The sequence below is a fragment of the Schistocerca cancellata genome, chromosome 8 (assembly GCF_023864275.1).
Source record: "Schistocerca cancellata isolate TAMUIC-IGC-003103 chromosome 8, iqSchCanc2.1, whole genome shotgun sequence".
NCBI lineage: Eukaryota > Metazoa > Arthropoda > Insecta > Orthoptera > Acrididae > Schistocerca > Schistocerca cancellata.
The window spans coordinates 35,571,682-35,598,952 of NC_064633.1; the positions used below are offsets into that span (position 1 = coordinate 35,571,682).

General features: G+C 37.8%; 1 protein-coding gene across 3 annotated transcripts in view; it reads right to left on the reverse strand.

Moving 5' to 3' along the window:
* Window positions 1–14,913: 14,913 nt before the first annotated feature.
* The window catches only part of LOC126095281 (protein broad-minded-like), a 263,464-nt gene continuing 251,106 nt past the window's right edge, over window positions 14,914–27,271 (reverse strand). For all 3 annotated transcript variants that reach the window (XM_049910039.1, XM_049910040.1, XM_049910041.1), the window contains 2 exons: window positions 17,734–17,946; window positions 14,914–15,072 (listed from right to left, as the gene is read on the reverse strand). In XM_049910039.1, the coding sequence (XP_049765996.1) occupies window positions 14,944–15,072; window positions 17,734–17,946 (342 nt within the window). In that variant the 3' untranslated portion in view covers window positions 14,914–14,943. The remainder of the gene's footprint in view (window positions 15,073–17,733; window positions 17,947–27,271) is intronic.

Sequence of the window (27,271 nt, forward strand, 5' to 3'; positions counted from 1 at the left end):
ATTCAGTAGTATTGATGTTGATAAACATGTATCTTTTCATAAAGAAATATAATTTATTTATTTAGTGGCTTATGATGTACATCTATGGAGTAAGTCCAAGTACATATTTGCTTTGTCAGTTTTCCAATAAAATACATTACTTTTACTGATTCTAACTATAGTTTTGCTAAGATAACTAATAAATTTTATAAAAACTAGACATGATTGTCTTATTGGGATTGCCGTGATTGTTCTTTAAATAAAAATATGGCATTTCAGTCTTGGATTGCTATTTTTTTATTTTCAATGACTGGTTTCAGGCTAGCTGCCCATCTTCAGATCTGTTAGATAAAGTTAAAAAATATAATTAACAAGAGAGATATAGTTACTGATGGAACTACCTTAGTTTACAAAAAGAAATTTTGGAATGTATTAAGTGCCAACATACCATACATTGCAGTTACAGAGTAACCTGAGAGTACAGAACTATTGGTTCACTGTCATAACTAAAGTAATTTGTAATCTGTTAAAACCTTATATCACAGTTTGGAGAAACCTGATTGGTAACAGTAAAAAGTGCCCTCTATGTGTAAGAATTGTGCATATGTACTAAGATGTTATTTTTTCACCATACATATTAATGGCGAATATAATTTTTAAGGATAAGACAATTTTTAAACAAATAACATATGAATAATCTTTTTTGAGTGGCCCATGAACTGAAATAATTTACTCCAATTTAAAAATTTATAAAGAAACTTTAAAATACAATTAAAACATATACATATTCTTTCAAAAATGTGTGTTTCCTCTTCTTTGTATCGATTGGTGGTGGAGAGGATTTCCCTATACAGCGCCACTCTAAGTCCAAAGAATCTTATATTTTTTGAAAAGAGGCTTGCAACTATCTCTTGTTCTTTTGTTTCCTATTATTCTAATTGCTCTCTTTTGTAATTTGAATATTTTAATTGCCTCAGTCGAGTGGCCCCAGATTTCGATACAATGGCTCATTATAGCAAGGAAGTATGAAAAATATACCATGCGCACATCATCTTCAGTTATTAGTGGCTTAATTTGTCTCAGAGCAAAAACAGTACTGCTAAGTTTATTGCCGATATTGGAAATATGATCTTTCCATCCTAAACAACTGTCTACAGTGATCCCTAAAAATTTAGCACTTTCAACTACTCTTACATCTAGCTCGTGCAAATTTTCAGTTCACTTGTTTTTCTTTTGTTGATCCTAAATAGGATTGCATTAGTTTTCTCATAATTGAGGATTAACCTATTCACTTCAAGCCAGTGGGTGATCATTTCAACTGTTTGACTGTTTTTACTTATGGCCTCCTGTAACCTCGGTCTCACAGTTATGCTTGTTGTGTCATCTGTGAAGAGTATCAATTCACTGTCTACATTACAAGGTAAATCATTTATGTATATAAGGAAAAGGAGGGGTCCTAGAATAGTACCCTGTGACACCCCATGTTTTATATCCCTTGATTGTGTGATACTTCCACTGCTTATGTTCTGTTCTACAGAAATGACTTTATGATATCAGGAGCAGTTCCACTAATTCCATAATGGTGTAGCTTCATTATTAATATGTGGTGATTGACAAGATCAAAGCTTTAGATAAGTCACAAAAAGCACCAACCAGGATTTGGCCTTGATCTAGGGCTGCAGAGATTATATTAATTTTATCAAAAAATGCCATTAACCTAACAAATATTATTCTTTCTAGGATCTTTGACAAAATGGGATGAAGGCTAACTGGTCTGTAACTATCTGGGCACATATGAACACTTTTTTTGAATAGTGGTAGTACTCTGACAATCTTCATTCTATCTGGAAAGATTCCTTTTCTGAGACATGAGTTGACTAAGTGACAGAGGGGTTTAGCAATTTAGCTAGTAGTTAGCTTCAAAATTTTATCTAACAGGTCATTTATGTGTATGGTCTGTGGGTGCTTTATTTTTTAGCTTCTCTATTATTTTTCTTATGTCTTGTTCAGTTAACGCATAGAAGTAACATGCATTACTGGGTGACTTTTGTTTATTCTCAACTAGTTTTTGGGCTTGCAGAGAATCACTATTGTTACCCTGTGTAAGTTGTTGGCAGATGCTGGTAAATTATTGGTTGAAAGTGCTGCTAATGATTATTGGATCAACTATTACAACATTATTGATTTTTAGCCTTAAGCTTTTGTTGTTATTTCCTGATGACTTTCCTGTTTCTCTGTTTATTATCTTCCAAGTTCTTCTTACTTTGTTGGGAGCTTGTGTAATAACATTTCCATTACACAGTTTTTTGCAGCTATTGAAGTTTTATTGTAAATCTTTTTATAGGCTCTATAATATTCAACAAAATGAATAGGCCTATCTGGAGCTTTCAGAATAGCATGAGGAAGTTTCAACTTTTTACAGGGTACTAATAGACCTTTTGTTAGCCATGGCAGATTTGCTTGCTTTTTCTTTATTGGTTTAGTTTTGGTTGGCAAACACTCTTCAATGATTTTATATAGATATCTAGGAAACTGTTATATTTATCATTAAAACTATTAGATAAGTACATTTCTGGCCACTTTTCATTTTGTAGTTTTGTCTTCAGGTCTGTTATGTTAGAACTTCTCATATCTCTGTAAGGGATAAAGCTGAGTGAATCTAGTTTCCCTGCTTCTTCTATTATTACTGTCTGTGAGTTGTGATCTGATGAAATCATGTCTTCTATAAGGCAATTACAGGGTGTTTCAAAAATGACCGGTATGTTTGAAACGGCAATAAAAACTAAACGAGCAGCGATAGAAATACACCGTTTGTTGCAATATGCTTGGGACAACAGTACATTTTCAGGCGGACAAACTTTCGAAATTACAGTAGTTACAATTTTCACCAACAGATGGCGCTGCAAGTGATGTGAAAGATATAGAAGACAACGCAGTCTGTGGGTGCGCCATTCTGTACGTCGTCTTTCTGCTGTAAGCATGTGCTGTTCACAGCGTGCAAGTGTGCTGTGGACAACATGGTTTATTCCTTAGAAAAGAGGATTTTTCTGGTGTTGGAATTCCACCGCCTAGAACACAGTGTTGTTGCAACAAGATGAAGTTTTCAACGGAGGTTTAATGTAACCAAAGGACCGAAAAGCGATACAATAAAGGATCTGTTTGAAAAATTTCAACGGACTGGGAACGTGACGGATGAACGTGCTGGAAAGGTAGGGCGACCGCGTATGGCAACCACAGAGGGCAACGCGCAGCTAGTGCAGCAGGTGATCCAACAGCGGCCTCGGGTTTCCGTTCGCCGTGTTGCAGCTGCGGTCCAAATGACGCCAACGTCCACGTATCATCTCATGCGCCACAGTTTACACCTCTATCCATACAAAATTCAAACGCGGCAACCCCTCAGCGCCGCTACCATTGCTGCACGAGAGACATTCGCTAACGATATAGTGCACAGGATTGATGACGGCGATATGCATGTGGGCAGCATTTGGTTTACTGACGAAGCTTATTTTTACGTGGACGGCTTCGTCAATAAACAGAACTGGCACATATGGGGAACTGAAAAGCCCCATGTTGCAGTCCCATCGTCCCTGAACTCCTCAAAAAGTACTGGTCTGGGCCACCATTTCTTCCAAAGGAATCATTGGCCCATTTTTCAGATCCGAAACAATTACTGCATCATGCTATCTGGACATTCTTCGTGAATTTGTGGCGGTACAAACTGCCTTAGACGACACTGCAAACACCTCGTGGTTTATGCAAGATGGTGCCCGGCCACATCGCACGGCCGACGTCTTTAATTTCCTGAATGAATATTTCGATGATCGTGTGATTGCTTTGGGCTATCCGAACATACAGGAGGCAGCGTGGATTGGCCTCCCTATTCGCCAGACATGAGCCCCTGTGACTTCTTTCTGTGGGGACACTTGAAAGACCAGGTGTACCGCCAGAATCCAGAAACAATTGAACAGCTGAAGCAGTACATCTCATCTGCATGTGAAGCCATTCCGCCAGACACGTTGTCAAAGGTTTCGGGTAATTTCATTCAGAGACTACGCCATATTATTGCTACGCATGGTGGATATGTGGAAAATATTATACTATAGAGTTTCCCAGACCGCAGCGCCATCTGTTGTTGACAATTGTAACTACTGTAATTTCGAAAGTTTGTCTGCCTGACATTTGAAATTTCAGCAATAAAGCTGTTGGTAAACAAAGTGCCCCTGATTGTTATAGGTCTGTACAGATCTCCTAGTAGTATTGTGGACAATTTCTTACAAAACATGGAAAAAATAACATAGGTATTGTTGTAGCTGGTGATTTTAACATAGGTTCCTTAAAGAATACTAAAGATTATGAAAAAGTAATGATATTCTATGTAGCTATAATTTGTCAGACAGGATTAATGGGCCAACCAGACTAACTAAGGGCTTAGATAACTTTTGCACCAACTTAGATAACTGCAGAGTTGACATAATAAACCTTAACCTTTCTGATCATCTTTGCCAGACAATGGAAATACTGAATATGTATGATTCACAAAGTACATATGAGACAATTGAACTAAGATGTACAAATGAAAAATGTTTAGAGAAGTTGAGGTCCGCACTGCAGTCTGAGACATGGAATGACATATATTGTGCAGAAAATGTTGCAGGCAAATGGAATAACTTTTATAACACTTTCTTTGCCCATTTCAATGTAACATGTCCAGTTACTTTCAAAAAGAAATATACCCAAAACCGCATAAGACTTCCTCCAGAAGTAAAACAGCTGAAGAAGAAAATGTTTATTACTAGGAAAATATATATAGTTCCAGGACACATCAACTAGAGACAACTACCAAACATGTCAAAAAGCCCATAAACAAGCGCTGAATGTATACACAAAGGAAACTATACAGCAAAAAATTGCTACCTCAAATAACATAAGCAAATCAGTATGGAACTGTGTAAATGAGAGAATCAGCAGAAAACCAAAGCCTAGTGTCAACAATATCCAACTAACGACTGATAATGTAAATATTTCAGATCCATATATGTAACATGTGGTTGACCTCTTACACTGATGACTACAGAACTCCTTACCAGGTACAAAAATCAGTGTTTATGTAAGAAACAGATACAACTGAAGTAGAGGGAATAATAAATAAAATGCAAAAAAAATTCTCTACGGGATGGGATGAAATCTCCTCCATTACATTAAAACGATGCAAACACTCACTCATACCTGTTCTGGTCCACCTCTTCAATGAAAGTTTGAATACAGGTGTGTTTCCATCTGAATTAAAATATACAATAGTCAAGCCATTGCACAAAAAAGGTAGTATCAGCAAAGTTGAAAACTACCGACCCATTAGCTTAATTCTAATCCTAAGCAAAGTATTAGAAAAGATTATTTCACTATGGTTAGAAAACTTTCTTGTCAACGAAAAAGTGCTACGAGAAACCCAACATGGTTTTAGGAAAGGCTATTCAACATCATCTGCCATATGTGATGTAGTACATATGATACTTATGGAATTAGATGAAGAAGAAAGGGTGGCATGTTTGTTCCTAGATTTATCACGTGCATTTGACACAGTATCTTATGAGCTGCTACTTGAGAAACTGGAAACTTATGGTGTTAGAGGAATAGCCAAAAGTCTCATACAATCATACCTACAAGCTAAAATATCAGGTCACACAAGTCACACAATATTATGAAGAAGTACAGCTCCAGTCCAGTTATGGTAAAATATGATGTGCCCCAAGGGTCAGTTTTGGGTCCTTTATTGTTCATACTATATGTTAATGATCTGCCCACAGAACACAACAGCAAGATACTTAACTATGCGGATGACACAACCATTGTTAACTGGGGAACCAACGACAATGATTTGGCCCAAAATTGTTCTGATGTCTTATTTGGATTGAAGACCTACTTCCAAAACAATCACTTAAGCTTAAACATCAATAAAACAAATCTAATGGAATTTCAAATACACCACAAATGCAATGGAGTGTTGTGTCTGATGATGGTTCAGAAATAAAATTGAAAGATAAAACTTCCTTCCTTGGTGTAATGTTAGATCAGCATCTCTCTTGGGAGCATCATATCGATTTCTTATGCCAAAAACGTAGGAAATCAATTTATGGAATGTGGACAATGTCACAATTTATTAAATATGAGCAAATGAGTATAATCTACTATGCTTTAGTGCATCCATACCTCACATATGGAATTGAAGTATGGGGATGTGCTGCTGCCAAGTATGTAAATAGGGTATTCATCCTTCAAAAAAAGGCAGTTAGGATCATGTGTAAGCTTAGATATAATGAGTCTTGCAAAGCAGTTTTTAAAATTAAGAAACTACTAACACTCCCATCACTATATATTTATATAACTGTTCAGGTGATGCTAAAATACTAGCAGTACAATCATCTAAATAGAGAAGTGCACATGTACAATACTAGGAGGGACGATGATTATCACCTGGAAAGAAATAATACAAAAAGTGCATGGGGATCAAATTTTATAACAAACTTCCAAAAAAATTAAAAAGCTTAAGTGGAAGCTGCCTTGAAATTGCCATGAAGGAGTTCCTCAGCAATAAGTGTTTTTATAGTATTAAGGAATTCCTCTCAGAGGAGTAAAATACTTTAATTTGCATAAATAGTATTTACATGTACAAAAAAAGCAAAATAATTTTTTATCTGTTAGACCTATTTTATAGAATTGTTTCCCACAATGTTATAAGGGGAAATGATCAATATGTAAACAATCCAAAACAAATCCTTGTATTTGTACATGGAGAATAAAAATAAAAATTTGGTCTAAAAGACAAGCTACCATCTGATGATCCTAGTTATGTTAAGTTTTTATTTTATTTATTTATTTAACCTGAACAGATTAGGGCCATCAGGACCTCTCTTACATCGGACCAGTGTTCCACATATGCAGCATTTCACACGTCAGAGTTACATCATAACAATAGTTTAAATGAGAAAATTATATTACTCTAATGACAATATGAATAAAGAGTAGTGACTTAAGACTTAATAAAGTAAAATGCGGCAGTATTTTTACAACAGGTGCTATACATACAGATTATGATAAAAGTAAAAAAAAATCAAATAATAATGATAAACATGACTAAGACCTAATACAGTAAATGCTGGCAGTATTTTTACAATAGGTGCTATACATACAGATTATGATAAAAGCAATAATAATAACAGTAAATAATCAAATAATAATGATAAACATGAGAAAAATTGGCAATAGTAATTAAGATTTGAGCAGATGTGCATTAATATCTTGGTGTGTAAAGTAGATGTTTAATCGTGTAGCGAGTTTTGGGGAAGGGAGATTTAAGGAGGGGGAACGAGGGAAGTAATGAGGTGAAGTGCATTCATGTACAGAGGTAGGCATTACTGTTGCTTAAGTAGATACGTTATTAACTGTTTTTTGAAGCCGGACATGTTTTTAAGTTCTCTAACATAATGAGGGAGGTTATTCCAGTCTCGGGTTCCCGCTACTGTAAAGGACTTGGAGAAGGTGACTGAGCGATGCAGTGGAACAGAGAGGATTTTATTATAATGGGAACGTGTGTTTCTGTCATGTTGTTCCGACATGAGCGTTAGGGATGAGGAGAGGTATGAGGGACAGTGTACATTTATAAGGCAGTAGATGAGACAAAGTGTATGGAAATCTCTGCATTTGTCTGCACGCAGCCAGGACAAGTTTGCATATGCTGGTGAAATGTGATCAAAAAGTCGAACGTCACAGATATATCAGACGCAGGCATTCATGACCAGTTCTAGACGTTGAGAATTTTCCTGAGAGAGGCCTTGTAGGATAATATCGCTGTAGTCAATGATTGGGAGTATAAGCGTTTGTACTAATTTCTTTTTCAGATCGAAAGGGAAGAGTTTTTTATATTTAAGTAGGAGATGAAGGGATGCTGATGCTTTTTTGCACACTGCAGTTATGTGCTCTGTCCAATTTAGATTTTCATCTATTATTACTCCCAAACTCTTTGCTGAGGGAGAGAAGTTAATATTTGTTCCATTTAGGATAAGAGATGGTACGGATTCTTGATGTTTTGGGCTAATGAGCTTAGAGTGACCAACAAGTACCGCTTGGGTTTTAGATGGGTTTAGTTGTAGACCTATGTCCTGTGCCCATTCTGATACTGCATCGAGGTCAGTATTGAAATTTTCAATAGCTTTCTTGAGATTGCTTGGTTTCACACTTAGATACAACTGAAGGTCATCAGCATACATATGATATTTGCAATAGGTCAGAACCGATGACACATCATTGACATACAGAGAGAAGAGTATAGAACCTAATACTGAGCCTTGGGGAATGCCTGATGCTACCTGCCACCATTGTGATTTTATATTCCCAGACAGGATGCATTGATGACGAGTCGTCATGTATGAGCGAAACCATTGCACTGCACTTGGTGAGAAATTTAGACTGCTACGTTTGGCTAGTAAGATGTCGAAGTCGACAGTATCAAATGCTTTGCTGAAATCTAAGAAGCAAATGATAGTCGCTTCCTGTCTGTCCATGGCAAGTTTCAGGTCATCTGTCACCTTTATCAGTGCGGATGTTGTGCTTCGATGTTTACGGAAACCTGATTGGTATTCGTCTAGTACATTGTTAGTAGTTAGGTAGTTGGTGAGCTGGTCATGAACTATATATTCTAAGGCCTTTGATAGTGCAGGAAGAAGGCAGATGGGGTGGTAGTCAGAGGGTGCTGTGGCAATGTCCTTTATAGGCAGTGACTTAATTTGTCCCAATTTCCAGGCCTCAGGGAAAACACTTGTGATTAATGAATCGTTGAAAATGTCTGTTATGGAGGGCAGTAGTTGGTCAATAATAAGTTTTACCATCTGGATAGTGATGCCATCATGTCCAGTAGATGCTGATCTAATCCGCATTATGGCTTTCTTGACAGTACTGCAAGTGACGTACTGTAGATAGAATTTTTCTTTGCTACAGTCGTTCATCCCCATGAAGTAATCAACGATTCTCTGAATTTTTTTTTTTTTTTTTTTTTTTGTTCAATTGTGGTTGTAGGTAATGTGAAGAATCGGTTTAGTTCTTCAGCTGGGACCAGGGGATCTTCTGCAACTTTTATTTTGCCTAAACCGACTACAGAGGTTTTTCCACGGGATAGCTGGTCTACATCTATTGTCAGCTAATGTACGGGCATGCCTGAGCTTAGCGTTTCTCACCGCTTGACTGACTTTGTTTCGTTTCTGCTTGTATACAGTATGATTTTCAGGTGTAGGTTGTATCTTGTACGCTCGATGTGCAGCGTCTCTGAGATTCATGAGCTGTTTTAGTTCATCTGTCAGCCAAGGTGCAGGTTGCCTTTTTACTTTTCTGTTCTTTATTGGAGCATATTAGTCATATAGTTGAGTAATTTTGTTAGCGAAATCCTGGAGTTTGTCGTTTATGTCCATGAGTGGAGTAGAGGTCATCCCCCAAACTATTTCTTGTGCCTCAGTTTCGAGTTCAGGCAAATTTATGCGTTTGAGGTTTCGGTATGTAGACAGTTTTTGTTTCTTTCTAGGATATTCTAGTGCATACATCATGAAAATGATGTCATGGGCAGACATGCCAGGCGCAGATATTTGAGAGGTGCAGATTATTCTGTTTGGAGATTTCGTTGCGAATATATCTATGAAAGTGTGACTGGTAGTCGTGTGATGAGTAGGTGCCAGCTGAAGTAGCATCATATTTGAGGAAGAAAGCATCCTCTTAAATTTCCCAGTGGAAGGAATATTGAGCAGAAAATTAATGTTAGTGTCACCTGCTATAATTACATGTTCATATGACAATTCGAGACTAGAGAGGGCAGTTTCGAAGCAGGCAGACCCACCTATTTCAGGAGGTTTGTAAAGGACACATATTAAGCACTTTCTGTTAAGGGATTTGATCTCTATGAACATATATTCCTCTTGTTTATCTACATTGTTGTCGGATGTGTGTAGTACTGTAGGTGACAAATAAGAGCATACGTACGCCCCTCGTCTGTTGCATCTGTCATGCCTGAGAAAGATATAGCAATCTAGGTTTACGGAAGTTGTAGGAATACTTGGTCTGAGCCATCTCTGACAAAAGTATTACGTGTATATCAGCAGTTTGAAATATATATTTGAACTCGTCAAAGTGAGCTGGCAGAGACTGGACATTTGCATGTGCAATATGCAGCTTGGTGCGTTCGGGTGTTGATTGCCCAAGGAGGCTGCCGACCGATGTTTGCGGGTCGTGGTTAGCGGTGACAAGAGGGTCTGGCATGAGGAAAGTGAAAGACATGTGAAGGGGGAGTGTCCTCCCAGTTTTGTGAAGTGAAAGTGGCCGGGAGGGGGAGAGGGTGGGTCCCCAGGGAGGCAACGGGAGCGGCCAAGGTCAGCGAGGTCTGCAACGGATCTGGCAGTAGCCGTGGGCTGGCAGGGGAAGGAATTTCACTAAACACAATGGGAGTAATCTGCACGTTATGGCAGAGTGTGATATTAATTGCACTTATGAGGATAACAACTAAAGTATGATGGTGGGTTGCTAATTAAGGATGTAAGTGAGGCTACCTTATGTAATAATTAACTAAATTACATGACAAAAACAATTAAAGATGAAAATAGTTATGTGGAGAAACAAAAAGTTGATAATACAAATAATAATAAAATTACACGAGAAAAAGTAATTAGAGATAAAAAAAATAGTTATGTAGAGAAACGAACAATTTGATAATACATTAGTTAAGTTATGGTTGACAGTGAAACAATATAAACATACCTAAAAATTATGTTAGAATATCCTGTCTCTCATTCTTCCAAAGCACAATAACCTATGGTATCATTTAATGGGGAAACTCCAGTTGTGTGCGTGACATTCTTCTACTGCAGAAGAAAGCTATTAGGGTAATTACAGGCTCATCATATAAGGCACACTGTAAACCTTTGTTTTCTGAACAAAAAATTATGACAGTAGTAAACCTATATACTCCATTCCACAGACTCTCAAAATCACTGAACAGTTATGAACTAATGGGGCACAAATTATTTAATAAACTTCCACTAGCTATGTAAGATTTACCAGAGCACCCATTCAAACAAGCACTGTATGACTGGTTAGCTGCCCACTCATTCTACAACATAAAGGATTTCATCAATTGTAATATTATACTGTAATAACAAACCAATTACTCTTTAGCAACAGGAATTATTTAGTAATGTAAGTATGACTTTGTAGTATTTCACCAATCGTAATATTACCCTGTAATAACAAACCTATTGTTCTTTTGCAACATGAATTATATTGTGTTATATGTATGACCTTGTCAATTGTAATAATGTACTGTAATAACAAATCTATTGCTCTTCTACAACAGGAATTATATTGTGTTATAAATAATACTTTGTAGGATTTCAATTGTAATATTACACTGTAATAACAAACCTATTGTTCTACTGCAACATTAATTATATTGTATTATATGTATGACTTTGTGTATTGCCTTAATGGCCTAATGACAATAAAATTATTCTATTCTATTCTATTCTATTCTATTCCAATAAATTTTAACAGTTCCTGTGATAGTGTCCAAGCAGTGCAGTTTGTATGATTTTGCAGTTCAAGTCATTAATTTGTTTCAGTTTGTCACTCTGTTTGCTATTGTAACTGCCAATTTTGCTGTTATGGTGTATCAATATGACACTAATTTGTTTATTTCAGTTTGCCATTTTGACAGTCTCTCTATCTCTTTCTTTTTCTTTATTCATCCAGGCAAACTAATAAAGTTACTCAATAATTAATCTGACTGGTGAATCTTACACAGTTAAAATCATGGTTTAAAACAATGTCTTTCCAACAATTTTGCTATCTCCACAAATATTTGGAGTTGTCCTATGTCTCACGACTTGAATCACCCTGTATCCATACAATAAAAAGTTAAAATTTTAAGTTTTTTGAACAGCGGCTTACAGCTATCCATTATTCTTGCATTATCCGCTATTCTGAGGGTTACTTATTGCAGTTTGAAAACTTTTGTTGCATCACTTGACTGAGACCATATTTCTATTCTGTAGGTACTGGTACCATTAAAATATAAGAAATACACTATTTGCATAGCAGCATCTGTTACTAGTGGGTTTATGTTTCATAAATGAGCTTAGTTTGCTTGTTAGGGTGGGAATATGTCTTCGCACAGTAAACAGTTATCTGTCTATAATGACACCTAGGACCTGTGTGTGATTTGAACTACATTCTTGGTGGTTATTCTCCTTTTGTTGTTGTTCCTAAATAGTATTGTTTTAGTTCTCTTTTCATTGAGAATTAGGCTACTGGTTCCTAACCATTGAGTGATAGACTCAAGTATCAGTTTGCTTTTTGTTACAGTATCATGTAAATTTGTGCCAATGCTAGTGGTATCATCAGCAAAAAGAATCATTTCATTGTCAGTGTTAAGAGGCAAGCCTTGCATGTACAGGATGTTAGGGGTATAAGTGTAGATATTGTGGTTTTTGAATGCAAAGAATGTTAAGCCAGCTGACATTTATCATCAACTTGTAGAAATTTATAGTGAAAATGTAATGACTGATGGAATGGTGAGTGAGTGGTTGAGACAGTTCTATTATGGATAAACCATTGTTCATGTTGAAGCATGGAGTGGGTGGTCTTCTGTTGTCAATGATGGTTTGGTTGAGAAAGTGAATGAGAGAATTCAAAGAATTCCTTGAAGAATGCCTTCTGATGAGTTTCCACAAATTTCAAAAACTGTTTTGTGTGAGAGTGTCACAAATTGATTAAATTTTTGCAAATTGTGTTCCAATTGGGTTCTGAAAATGCTTTTGGATGTTAACAATATGGAGCGACTTGGCAGTGTTTCAACATTTCTCATTCAGTACAGTGATGAGGGAGATGAATTCTTACACAGAATTATGACCAGTGATGAAACTTTTTTCTTTCACACAGAATAGTGACCAGTGAGTTTTTCATGTCAATCCAGGGTCAAAACAACAGTTGATGGAGTGGAGCGGCTCATGATCCCCCAAAAAACAAAAATTAAAAATAACACAGTCAACACAATAAATTATGTACACTGTGTTCTGGGACAGACAGCATTTTGTTTGTTATGTTACTTCCCAGAGATGAAACCGTCAATGTGGAACAATACTGTGGAAGACTGAAAAAACTTCAGTGGTGCAATTGAAAAATAAGGCATGGAATGCTCAGTCAAGGCATTGTGCTGCTTCATGAAAACGCATATCCCCATGCTGCTGGTGTTATACAAAACCTCATTCAACAATTCCATTGGGAGCAGTTCAATCACCTGCCATACAGCCCCGCTCTCACACCTTCTGACTGCCACTTTTTTGTATTTTGGAGGAAAGTAGTTTCATAGTGATGGTTAAGCAAAAAGTGGTGTTATGCAGCAGCTGTCTTCACTGGTAGCATCTTTCTCTAAGGAAGTTGGTTTCCCACTATGACAAATGTTTGAGCAATAGTGGCAATTATGTAAGAAACACTCTTTCTTATAAAAATAAATTTTGGTCTGATTTCCTTTTCTTCTTCTTTTTTTTTTTAAAAGCCTCATAATTTTTTATGAGATACATGTAAACCCTTCATCAACTGTGGCACATGCCCTCCATTTTTATTTACTGTTCTTGTTTTATTTGGTAGGTACTCTTCTATAGGTTTTAAGTAAATATCCAGCAAAACAGCAGTATCTGCCTTCACAGCATCATTTGTAATTAAAGACTGTGAATTGTGGTTTGAGAGTCTCATCTGAGTTATAAGGTACCTCTACCTACTGGATTCTGCATTTTTAATTATAAAATCAGAGTATTCTCTCTTATTTTAGTAAAATTCTTAACAGTATTGTGAAAACCATATGTTCTAAGTAGAGTGTGAAGCTCTATTTGAGTCTTGTGTCAGATAAAGAGATCAGATTTAAATCCACACTTCTGGAAGTATGACAGTACACTAACTATATAACATCCAAAATTATCTATCTTCATTTGTTTCAGCTTTTATTATACTTGACTATCTATAGTACTAGTTATATATTGTTACTGAGAAACAAATCACTATAAACCATTTATGTGGAAAGAAACTGTGTTTGCTGTCATTTATTACAGACAATTTCATTATGTACATTCTATATTTTAATTTCTGTGTATGACAAATCCAATTGTAGACTATTTCATTTTGTATATTCTATATTGTTAATTTCTATGTATGACAAGTCCAATATCATTTGTACGATGACACGGATGCTAAATGAATAAATAAATAAATAAATAAATTATTTGTATACATCTGTTGAAATCACCACTTGGTGACCTACAGACAGATATTATATTATAAGTTATGTTTAGTAGCTAAAATTTTGCACCACTGAATTCACAGTGCTTTTCTACAGAATATTTGTCCATGGGAACTGCTGCTACTGGGCAATTTATGCTTTCCTTTACAAATATGCAGATGTCTCCATTACTGATCTGTTTCCTGCAAAATTGTGATAGTAATTTATAATTTTCTAGATTTATATATTTAGTTTCATTTTTCCTGTGCAATTTTTCTATTATACATAGAACTGTGGACCTTAATTCTGTGTTAAACAATGGAAAATCCACGATGGAATGTGGTTTCAGTTGCCTGAGACTGCAGTCATGTGTGTGAGTTGCATTTGTGTGTGTGTGTGTGTGTGTGTGTGTGTGTGTGTGTGTGTGTGTGTGTGTGTGTGTGTGATGGCCGAAAGCTATAATTGTGAGTCTTTTTGTTATGCCTATCTGTGAACCAGCATCTCCGTTATATTGTTAATTCTGTGTCAATGTTATTTATGGATACTTGAAAGTTCAAAAGCTTACTTTTTATTTAGGAAGGAGGTAAGATGACTTTAGCATTTCAGAAACAGCAGGAAGCTGTATACACAGGAAATTCCATAATTTTTATTATTGGTGCATCTTATACATCTTTATTGCTTAACTTTGTGTATTTGAGTAATTCTGTTAATGAATCTGCTTGATAGTTCTTCAATAGTTTCTCCATGTAATGTATATTTTCAATCACTTTATATTTTGAAAATGGAGGGTCCTGTAACAAAAAAAGGATATACAAGTTTATACAGTACTTATAACTGAAAAAGTAAGATATTATATCCTAACAGTTGTCTGCAACTCATGCAAAAATGAAGACACTGGTACAAAAGGGAAAACGGACTTAACACAACTCTGTGGCTATGTAAGTGGTTCTTTAAAATGGCATGTGATGTTATTTGGCATGTGATGTTATTTGTGAACTATATCTATATGCCAGGCACAGGCTTATCCAGCAGTTCATGCTGTGAAATGTATCAGCCTGTGTTTCAAAAATGTGTTACATACTTTTCTTGCTTCATCTTCCACTTCTGTGGTTCAGTTACACACCATAACTTTCTGAGTCCAGTTACATAAACATAACATAAATCTCAATTACTCATAAATAATATGATGCAGATGAAGATAGTCTAGTTCTATAAATGGAATTTTTTATTCCAATAACCACTTATTAGTAAGATCCTCCTTCAAATACACTTCCTTTTAAAGTATTTATGCACTCTGGAAGTTTCTTATACAGTTTCTTCACCTTTCGTGTTATGCCTTGCTGGGTGATGATAACATTTCTCCTAGTGTTGAAAACATGTATAACTTTGTTTAAACTATTGAATATAATAGAAGGAAACATTCCACGTGGGAAAAAATATATCTAAAAACAAAGATGATTTGACTTACCAAACGAAAGCGCTGGCACGTCGATAGACACACAAACAAACACAAACATACACACAAAATTCTAGCTTTCGCAACCAACGGTTGCCTCATCAGGAAAGAGGGAAGGAGAGGGAAAGACGAAAGGATTAGGGTTTTAAGGGAGAGGGTAAGGAGTCATTCCAATCCCGGGAGCGGAAAGACTTACCTTAGGGGGAAAAAAAGGACGGGTATACACTCGCACACACACACACATATCCATCCACACATATACAGGCACAAGCAGACATATACAGAGGCAAAGAGTTGCCCAAACTGCTCAAGAGTTCCTTGAGTATGTGAGAAATGACCCACTTTCCTTATGAGAATGAACTATAAATTAACTACAAATTATACATATGCCACACTGGCAACTATTTTATTACTGTTTCATGTGCTTATTGTTAATTATTATTTGATTATTTATTTGTCATTCACTGAACTGTGTAGTTCATTTACCTTGTAACTGATCTATTAGGAAACTTCTTGTTGTTATTGACATTTGCACAAATATGCATTGTATCCATCCTGGATTATTATATTGTAGTTAATAACATTTGTCATGTTGAAGTTTATATTATTATTACTGTTATTATTATTTTGATGTAAACACTGATGACACCAGTTGCATGTAAATATGCTCAATGGTGGAATAAAACATTTCTATTTATGTCAATCTTTATTGCGAAGTGGGTCACCATGAATACTGTTGTAGTCCATAATGAAGCCATAACATATGTAAAAACTATGTCATATTTAGTATAAGCTCACTGTCAGTAGTAAACTACTTGAGTAAATCATGATAAGCAAAATGTTTCTACACATTGCTTGGGTTCAGTTCAAGCACTTCAGTTTAGCAACCAAGTACATCTTTCTCCTGTTTTATTAACATTGTGCATGGTGGTGCAGTGACTAAAGTGCTGGTTTTGCATTTTGGAGAAGTTGAGTTCCAATCATATGTGAATAACCATGTTATATATCAACATCCATCCTGGTACTGTTCAGCATTAGCTTTTGTTGTCATGATGTATCAGTATTAATGAGCATTTATAGAGAGATACATTGACAATATATAGCATTCAATAGGAGTTTGTTTTGCTACTAGATACATTTGGCTTATTTCCCCTATTATCAGTATTTCAGAACTATGACCATATCAAGTTGTTTTCTTGCTGAAATTTTTCATTATCATCTCCACACTCATAATGGGTAAGGAGATATCTCTTATGACTTCTATCAAGAAAGTGCTACCCATCAATTTAATAAGGATTAGTCTGATCAAGTTGTCTGTTGTATTTTTAAAATGCACCATGTAATAGACAGTAATGCAAAATAGAGACTTCTGGGTTATGACTTTCTTCAATTTACACTCACTTTTAATATACTTATTTTTGTTGTAAGCATCTCTCATTACCATTTATTTTTAAATTTTCTTTACTATTTCTTGCATTCTTTTGTCTATACATTTTTCTGCTTTTTCAAAATTTTCAATGTCTTTCAATCCTATTTCATCATTGTGACACTATGTTTATGTATATGAAGGCTATCTATTTGTCTCACTACTTTCCATTTTCATTTATATTTCCCATAAAATTAACTTCTTACTCTCTGCGCCTTAGGTCTAAATTGCTATACTTAGGTGTACCTTTCTTATATTCAGTTTTTACCTGAAGTCTCTCAGAAACTAACTAGTAGCTTGTGGATGTCTAAAGTTGGGTGTTTTAATTTTTCCCTCTGTAATATTTGTTTCATGAACTGGAATTATAACTTTTGTCCTTTTCTTCTTTCTTATTAGTTCCAGACAAATGAGCTTCTGGTTACAAATACTAAGGATTCTGTTACCTTTTTTGAGTTACCTTGTAATTTATCTGTTGTTTTCTCAAGAACAACTGTTCCTTTGTGTTAAATAATTTTAAACTTTCATTTATATTGCTCTGACTTAATATTGTTATTTTAAATAAATAATTACCTTTAGGCAGTTCCAAATTTCGCCACAGGCTGCAGCATCTAATATATGTGATTGTATATGATGGATTAAACTGACACAAAAGTAAACAATAATTTCTGGTGGATAGAGCATGCACAGTAGTAGCCACTGACAGATCTGAGCCCAGTCCAGTATAGACCAAAAATTCTGGGCAACCCATGAATAACAAATTTGTGCCCATGGTACGTTCGACATCTGCAAAATAAAGAAGAAGTATTTTAGATAGTGAGAAAAATATCAGAATGCATTGACCCATGAGAGAAAATGCAGTTTGATGGAGGATGTTTGTAAAATAAAAATTTCTTCAGCTTTGGCAACTATTGTTGTTCTGGTTGTGTGCAAATCATTTATAACTAACAGACTGATCTGTCAATTTTCAGGTTGTTACCAAGTGTCTTGTTGATATTTGTGATTTCATTTTTGCAATGTGTAGGTGCAGTCAAAACAAATACTACTAATCACATCATTTGTGCAATGCCCATGTCAACAAAATGCATTAGTTTGTTTCCCATTACAAGCAAAATTATTTTTAAACTGGAATTTTATGTGCACATTTAATAGAGCAGTACCAAATTAGTCTATTGCAATAAAGGGTGTTTATAAATTAGTTACACAAAAGTAAAAGTAAACTTTAATTGTAAAAAAGGTAAAGTTTGATACAACACTGAAAACAGTATATTTTCACCATTTGTAACCTGGAAAATGTCTCACCTGTAGCCAGTTTCTTGCTCAATGCTATGAAACAAATCTTTATGTATGGTGGATACTGCTTGTGTAATCTGTTGTCGCAGCTCATCAATGTTTCCCGGAAGTGGACAACAAACATCCAGATGTTAATTGTATCACCATACACAGGAGTCTATTGGGATTAAATCAGGTGATAGTGCTGGCCAGGATATTGTTCCACCACATCCTGTCCATGTTGGCACATTCCTATCATTGGAGATACATGACAACTTCGCATTGATAAAGTGGTGTCACATTATCTTGCTGGAAATAATAAATTCTTTGCCCATATCCTGTTGTAAATGAGGCATTCTTCAGGTATGATATACCATTACAGTTTACTCAGCAAAAAGAAAGGACCATAAATCTTGTTACAGCTTACAGAAGAAAAACATTTACTTTAGGCTAGTCCCGCATATGTTCAATTAAATTACACAGTTTCTGCTTACCCCATATCAGAACATTGTGCCAATTCACTTTACCACATGTATGGAAGGTGCCTTCACCAGTGAGTACATTTTCATTAAGAAAATCATCTTCAGACTGCACTTTCTTAAACATTTCTACACAAAACTCAGCGCATTTTTCTTTGTCACTTTCTATAAAGCTCACAACAGTTCCAATTTGTAGGGTTTGAATGACAGATGTTTCTGAAATACCTTCCACACTTTAATGCTAGGCATATTCAGTTCTAAGCTGTCTCACGACTTGTTGATTTATACAGACCACAAATTTAATATTGCTGAGTTTGTTCAATTGCTGCATCAGAGACTGCCAGCCAATGCTGACCCTGCATCCTATGTGATACAAAGCCAGTTTCGGTGAAACAATTGTCCCAATTAGTAACAGTCTGTCTTTGAGGTGGTGGCTTGTGATATTTAGTCCTGAACAGTCTCCGAGTGTGGCCTGAGCTCCCAGTTGGTGCACATCGAGAGCGCAGAAAGATACGTATATAGCTTCTTTTCTGTGTTTACTTTGTAATTCTTACTTACATTGCGTGTGAGTTTCGTATAGGAGGTGTAATTTTGAGTTTTAGTTACTGTAATCATAAATTCAGGCAGATTGTAGCGCAGTCATTAGGCATTTGTACAGGTTAGTTCATACATTCTTTGCGTGTTTCCCTTGCGTTATCTAGGCACTGACTCGTGTTTCAGAAACTGTTGTTCAACATCGATTAGAGTGGACATGGACTGTGATTGCTGTGTTCGGATGAGGGCTGAGTTGGCATCCCTTCGCTCACAGCTGCAGGTGGCGCTGACTTCGGTCGCGCAGCTTGAGGCTGTTGCCAATGGGCACCACTGTGGGGAGCCGGACTTGGGTATCACGGGGATGTCAACCTCGTCCCGTCTGTCCCCAGATCAGTCTGTCGCTGTGATTGCCCCGGTTACTGCCCGCAGTGGGGCTGTGGGGCTGAGCCCTTGCCTGTGGTTGATTGGGAGGTCATTCCAAGGCGTGGCAGGCAACGATAGACATCCCCGGAGGCTGATCAGAAAGCCTCCCTGGTGTGTCTGACAAACAGGTTTCAGGTACTGTCTCTGGCTGAGTCAGATGCAGCTGCCTGCCCTGTTTCAGAGGATGATTCTCAGCCTTCAAGGCCCGGGCAATTGCAGAGGGTGGGCTTATTGGTAGTTGGGAGCTCCAATGTCAGGCGCATAATGGGGCCCCTTAGGGATATGGCGGCTAAGGAGGGGAAGAAATCCAATGTGCACTCCATGTGCATTCCGGGTGGAGTCATTCCTGATGTGGAAAGGGTACTTCCAGATGCCATGAAGGGCACAGGGTGCAGCCAGCTGCAGGTGGTGGCACATGTTGGCACTAATGACGTGTGTCGCTTTGGATCTGAGTAAATTCTCTCTGGATTCCACCGGCTATCTGATTTGGTGAAGGCTGCCGGTCTTGCTTACGAGATGAAGGCAGAGCTCACCACTGCAGCATCGTTGACAGAACCAACTGCATACCTTTGGTGCAGAGCTGGGTGGAGGGTCTGAATCAGAGGCTCCGACGGTTTTGCGACCATGTTGGCTGCAGATTCCTTGACTTGCACCAGAGGGTGGTGGGGTTTCGGGCTCTGCTGAATAGGTCAGGAGTTCACTACACTCAGCTGGCGGCTACACGGGTAGCGGAGACTGTGTGGTGTGAACTGGCCGGTTTTTTAGGTTAGAAGGCCTCGGGAAAGTACGGGGTTGGCTGCAATCTCAAAGGGTGCTTGGATGAAGGAACAGTCAGAATTGTAGTTGTAAATTGTTGTAGTTGTGCTGGGAAAGTCCCTGAGCTTCAAGTGCTAATAGAAAGCACAGAAGCTGAAATCGTTATAGGTACAGGAAGCTGGCTAAAGCCTGAAATAAGTTCTGCAGAAATTTTTACGAAGTCTCAGACGGTGTTCAGGAAAGATAGATTAGGCAGAATTGGTGGTGGAGTGTTTGTGTCTGTCAGTAGTGGTTTATCTTGTAGTGAAGTCGAAGTAGATACTCCGTGTGAATTGTTATGGGTGGAGGTTATACTTAACAGCCGAACTAAGTTAATACTTGGCTCCTTCTACCGACCCCCAGACTCCAATGATATAGTTGCTGAACAGTTCAGAGAAAATTTGAGTCTCGTAACAAATAAATACCCCACTCATACGGTTATAGTTGGTGGGGACTTCAACCTTCCCTCGATATGTTGGCAAAAATACTTGTTCAAAACCGGTGGCAGGCAGAAAAAATCCTCCGAGATTGTCCTAAATGCTTTCTCCGAAAATTATTTCGAGCAGTTAGTCCATGAACCCACGCGAATTGTAAATGGTTGCGAAAACACTCTTGACCTCTTAGCCACAAACAATCCAGAGCTAATAGAGAGCATCATGACTGATACAGGGATTAGTGATCACAAGGTCATTGTAGCTAGGCTCAATACCGTTTCTTCCAAATCCACCAGAAACAAATGCAAAATAATTTTATTTAAAAAAGCGGATAAAGTGTTACTAGAAGCCTTCCTAAGAGACAATCTCCATTCCTTCCGAACTGACTATGCAAATGTAGACGAGATGTGCCTCAAATTCAAAGATCTAGTAGCAACAGCAATTGAGAGATTCATACCTCATAAATTGGTAAGAGATGGAACTGACCCCCATGGTACACAAAACAGGTCCGAATGCTGTTGCAGAGGCAACGGAAAAAGCATGCGAAGTTCAGAACGCGAAATCCCGAAGATTGGCTAAAATTTAGGGACGCGTGAAATTTGGCACAGACTTCAATGCAAGATGCCTTTAGTAGGTTCCACAATGAAACATTGTCTCGAAATTTGGTAGAAAATCCAAAGAAATTCTGGTCGTATGTAAAGTATACAAGTGGCAAGTTGCAGTCAATACCATCGCTGTGCCGCTAAAGTGGAGTTATTGAAAGCAGTTTCCTGAATTTCCTTCACCAGGGAAGACGAATAGAATATTCCAGAATTTGAAACACGAACAGTGGCTAGCATGAGTTTCTTAGAAGTAGATAACTTAGGCATTGCGAAGCAACTCAAATCGCTTGATACTGGCAAGTCTTCAGGTCCAGATTGTATACCGATTAGGTTCCTTTCAGATTACGCTGATACAATAGCTCCCTACTTAGCAATCATATACAACCGCTTGCACACCGATAGATCTGCACCTACAGATTGGAAAATTGCGCAGGTCGCACCAGTGTTTAAGAAGGGTAGTAGGAGTAATCCATCGAACTACAGACCTATGTCATTGACGTCGGTTTGCAGTAGGGTTTTGGAGCATATACTGTATTCAAACATTATGAATCACCTCGAAGGGAACGATCTATTGATATGTAATCAGCATGGTTTCAGAAAACATCGTTCTTGTGCAACGCAGCTAGCTCTTTATTCGCACGAAGTAATGGCCGCTATCGACAGGGGATCTCAAGTTGATTCCGTATTTCTAGATTTCCGGAAAGCTTTTGACACCGTTCCTCACAAGCGACTTCTAATCAAGCTGTGGGCCTATGGGGTATCATCTCAGTTGTGCAACTGGATTCATGATTTCCTGTCAGGAAGGTTGCAGTTCATAGTAATAGGCAGCAAATCATCGAGTAAAACTGAAGTGATATCAGGTGTTCCCCAGGGAAGTGTCCTGGGACCTCTGCTGTTCCTGATCTATATAAATGACCTGGGTGACAATCTGAGCAGTGCTCTTAGGTTGTTCGCAGATGATGCTGTAATTTACCATCTAGTAAGGTCATCCGAAGACCAGTATCAGTTGCAAAGCGATTTAGAAAAGATTGCTGTATGGTGTGGCAGGTGGCAGTTGATGTTAAATAACGAAAAGTGTGAGGTGATCCACATGAGTTCCAAAAGAAATCCATTGGAATTCGATTACTCAATAAATAGTACAATTCTCAAGGCTGTCAATTCAACTAAGTATCTGGGTGTTAAAATTACGAACAGCTTCAGTTGGAAAGACCACATAGATAATATTGTGGGGAAGGCAAGCCAAAGGTTGCATTTCATTGGCAGGACACTTAGAAGATGCAACAAGTCCACTAAAGAGACAGCTTACACTACACTCGTTCGTCCTCTGTTAGAATATTGCTGTGCGGTGTGGGATCCTTACCAGGTGGGATTGACGGAGGACATCGAAAGGGTGCAAAAAAGGGCAGCTCGTTTTGTATTATCACGTAATAGGGGAGAGAGTGCAGCAGATATGATACGCGAGTTGGGATGGAAGTCATTAAAGCAAAGACGTTTTTCATTGCAGCGAGATCTATTTACGAAATTTCAGTCACCAACTTTCTCTTCCGAATGCGAAAATATTTTGTTGAATCCAACCTACATAGGTAGGAATGATCATCAAAATAAAATAAGAGAAACCAGAGCTTGAACAGAAAGGTTTAGGTGTTCATTTTTCCCGCGTGCTGTTCGGGAGTGGAATGGTAGAGAGATAGTATGATTGTGGTTCGATGAACCCTCTGCCAAGCACTTAAATGTGAATTGCAGAGTAATCATGTAGATGTAGATGTAGATGTAGATGTAGAGCTGTAGTACCAGATTTGAATACATGAAACTACAAAAAACACTGTGCATGCCCTGCAACATTATGTGTCTCCATGATGCCTATTGGAATGACTCGTTCCTGCATGCCACCCAGCAGGAACATCAGGAGTAGCAGTGTTAGGTGGGAATAAAACTTGTATAGGCTTCATTCAGTGTTGTATAAGACATTTCTGCAAGTTATTTACCCTTTTCATAATTAAAGGTTACTTTTGTATGACTAATTTATAAACACTCTGTGTTTTGTTTATCTATATGTATTAACAGAGATAGTAAAACATGAAGAATAATGAGTATTCCAGCAGCGACTGAGCAGTGCTTCTGCATGGCGGCACAAGTCAGCTTGGGTCAGGACTGTGCTATTGGTGTTGGAGTACTGGTTATTCCTCATGTTTCATGTTCCTGTTAATACATACTGATAAAACAAATATCACATTAGACTAATTTGGAACCACTCTATTGAATAAGCATATGAAGCTCTACTTTAAAAAGACATTTTGTTTGTAATGGGACTGGGCATTGCATGAAAGTTATAACAAGTAGCATGTGTCTGGTCTGACTCTAGCTACACATGCAAAAACGATATTGCAAATATTATTCTCCACATGAGGTGGCACACTAAAAAGGGTAAGTAAGTAAATGTCATGCAGCTACCAGCCCATTGCAAGCCTTCCTACTTAACACCACTTCAGCAGCTTGTGTGTCAGTTCTGCCCCTTTTTTAGTTCAACAGCTTCTCATTTGGCCCCATTAGTTTGAGAGGATTCCATTCCAGACCTTCCCACTACAGAAAAGTCTAAAACGGTCAGTAGGAATAAAAGCCAGGACCTCTGCAACCATAAACAGCAACACCAACCCTGAGACCACAGTAGAGGTAAGATGAAGTTCCGCTTTCTGTCCCTGGATGGACTTGTCAGGTCCAACTGATTGTTGTGTCATCCTCTGTCAATGGTGTCATTGGATGTAGTATGGAACGGCACGTGGTCAGCACACTGCTCTTCCAGTCATCATTGGGTTTCTTGACCATGGAACCACTCCTAATCAGTCAAGTAGCTCCTCAGTTGGCCTCACAAGCTGGCAGCCTGTACCAGTCCTACCACCAAGAAAAAAACCATTGGCAGTACCTGGAATCAAACCTGGTTCCTATGCATGGCAGTCAGCTGTGCTATGGAGCAGATGTGGGACCATGGAGATGGCACTAAAAATGAGTTCAATATGCGAGAATAAACCAGCATCAGTCAACTAATTTGCACATGAGTACAGCTATGATTAGTAGGCAATGCTGCAATAACTTATGGAATGTCATTAAATTTCAAGTCATTTGAGAGAGTAATTAAATAATTTTTTTGGCTCTGTTTATGTAAATACATGTTTTCATCTACTTATGAGTGTGCAGACATTCTGTAAAAAAAACTGGTTGCAATGTGTTCTTTTCTTTCATTTTTCCCCATTTGTTTTCCCCCATCATTTAATTATCTTTGTTATCTGTTTACTATCTGTAATCTTATTATTTTGAACTTGTCAGAGATTCAGAAAACACACATTTGGAAAGTAGGGTGCAGTAGGTCTCCCTCCAGTATCAACAAACAGGGAAGAGGTTTCAATCAGACTAGGGTTCTGTTCTGGGTGCACTGCCTTTCTGGATATAAATCAGTGTCTGCCAATAAGCAGGACATATGAGTTAAATATGTAGCTAAGAGGGTAGTCAGTAACATCAGCATGTGGCTTTCAGGGAACAGATTTCATACAGCTTATAAGGAACTCTTGCAAAAGTGACAACATATATAATTTTTTTGCTTGTCTGGCAAAGTGATTATGACCATCACAGTTTTGAGATCTTAAACAGAGGTTTAGTTGAGTCTCTAGGTTTGCATCAAGCATGATTCTAATGGCCCTTTCTTGCAGTTTGAATGTGCTGATAGGTGCTTTCTAGTTTTTCCAAAATGTGACCAATATTTAAGGTGAGAATGAAAGTAGAGATGATATGTGTTACTTACTGTTTTCTCACTACAGCACAATTTTAGTTACCAAAGATGGTAGCAGATTTTATTCAATTTTGTGTTAAGATATTTTATACATTTATTCTGTTTTACATTTCAGACTTAAAGTTCGCATGTTGATGTTGTTGCTGTGGTCTTCAGTCCTGAGCCTTGTTTGATGCAGCTCTCCATGCTACCCTATCCTGTGCAAGCTGCTTCATCTCCCAGTACTTACTGCAACCCACATCCTTCTGAATCTGCTTAGTGTATTCATCTGTTGGTCTCCCTCTACGATTTTTACCCCCCACCCTGCCCACCAATGCTAAATTTGTGATCCCTTGATGCCTCAGAACATGTCCTACTAACTGATCCCTCCTTTTTGTCAAGTTGTGCCACATACTCCTCTTCTCCCCAATTCTATTCAATACTTCATCATTAGTTATGTGATCTACCCATCTAATTTTCAGCATTCTTCTGTAACACCACATTTCGAAAGCTTCTATTCTATTCTTGTCCAAACTATTTATCGTCCATGTTTCTCTTCTTCAGAAACACTTTGCTTGCCATTGACAGTCTACATTTTATCTCCTCTCTACTTCGACCATCATCAGTTATTTTGCTCCCCAAATAGCAAAACTCCTTTACTACTTTAAGCATCTCATTTCCTAATCTAATTCCCTCAGCACCACCCGACTTAATTCGACTACATTCCATTATCCTTGTTTTGCTTTTGTTGATGATCATCTTATATCCTCCTTTCAAGACACTGTCCATTCTGTTCAACTGCTCTTTCAAGTCCTTTGCTGTCTCTGACAGAATTACAATGTCATCAGTGAACCTCAAAGTTTTTATTTCTTCTCCATGGATTTTAATACCTACTCCAAATTTTTCACCGAGCGAGGGGCGCAGTGGTTAGATACTGGACTCGCATTCGGAAGGACGACGGTTCAATCCCGCGTCCGGCCATCCTGATTTAGGTTTTCCACGATTTCCCTAAATCACTCCAGGCAAATGCCGGGATGGTTCCTCTGAAAGGGCACAGCCGACTTCCTTCCCCATCCTTCCATAATCTGATGAGACCGATGACCACGCTGTCCGGTCTCCTTCCCCAAACCAACCAACCAACCAAATTTTTCTTTTGTTTCCTTTACTGCTAGCTCAATATACAGATTGAATAACATCGGGGAGAGGCTACAACCCTGTCTCACTCCCTTCCCAACCACTGCTTCACTTTCAAGCCCATGTACTCTTATAACTGCCATCTGGTATCTATACAAATTTTAAATAGCCTTTTGCTCTCTGTATTTTACCCCTGCCACCTTTAGAATTTGAAAGAGAGTATTCCAGTCAACATTGTCAAAAGCTATCTCTAAGTCTACAAATGCTAGAAATGTAGGTTTGCCTTTCCTTAATCTTTCTTCTAAGATAAGTCGTAAGGTCAGTATTGCCTCACGTGTTCCAATATTTCTACGGAATCCAAAGTGATCTTTCCCCGAGGTCGGCTTCTACCAGTTATTCCATTCATCTGTAAAGAATTCGCATTAGTATTTTGCAGCCGTGACTTATTAAACTGATAGTTTGGTAATTTTCACATCTGCCAACACCTGCTTTCTTTGGGATTGGAATTCTTATATTCTTCTTGAAGTCTGAGGGTATTTCACCTGTCTCATACATCTTGCTCACCAGGTGGTAGAGTTTTGTCAAGACTGGCTCTCCCAAGGCCGTCAGTAGTTCTAAAGGAATGTTGTCTACTCCCGGGGCCTTGTTTCAACTCAGGTCTTTCAGTGCTCTGTCAAA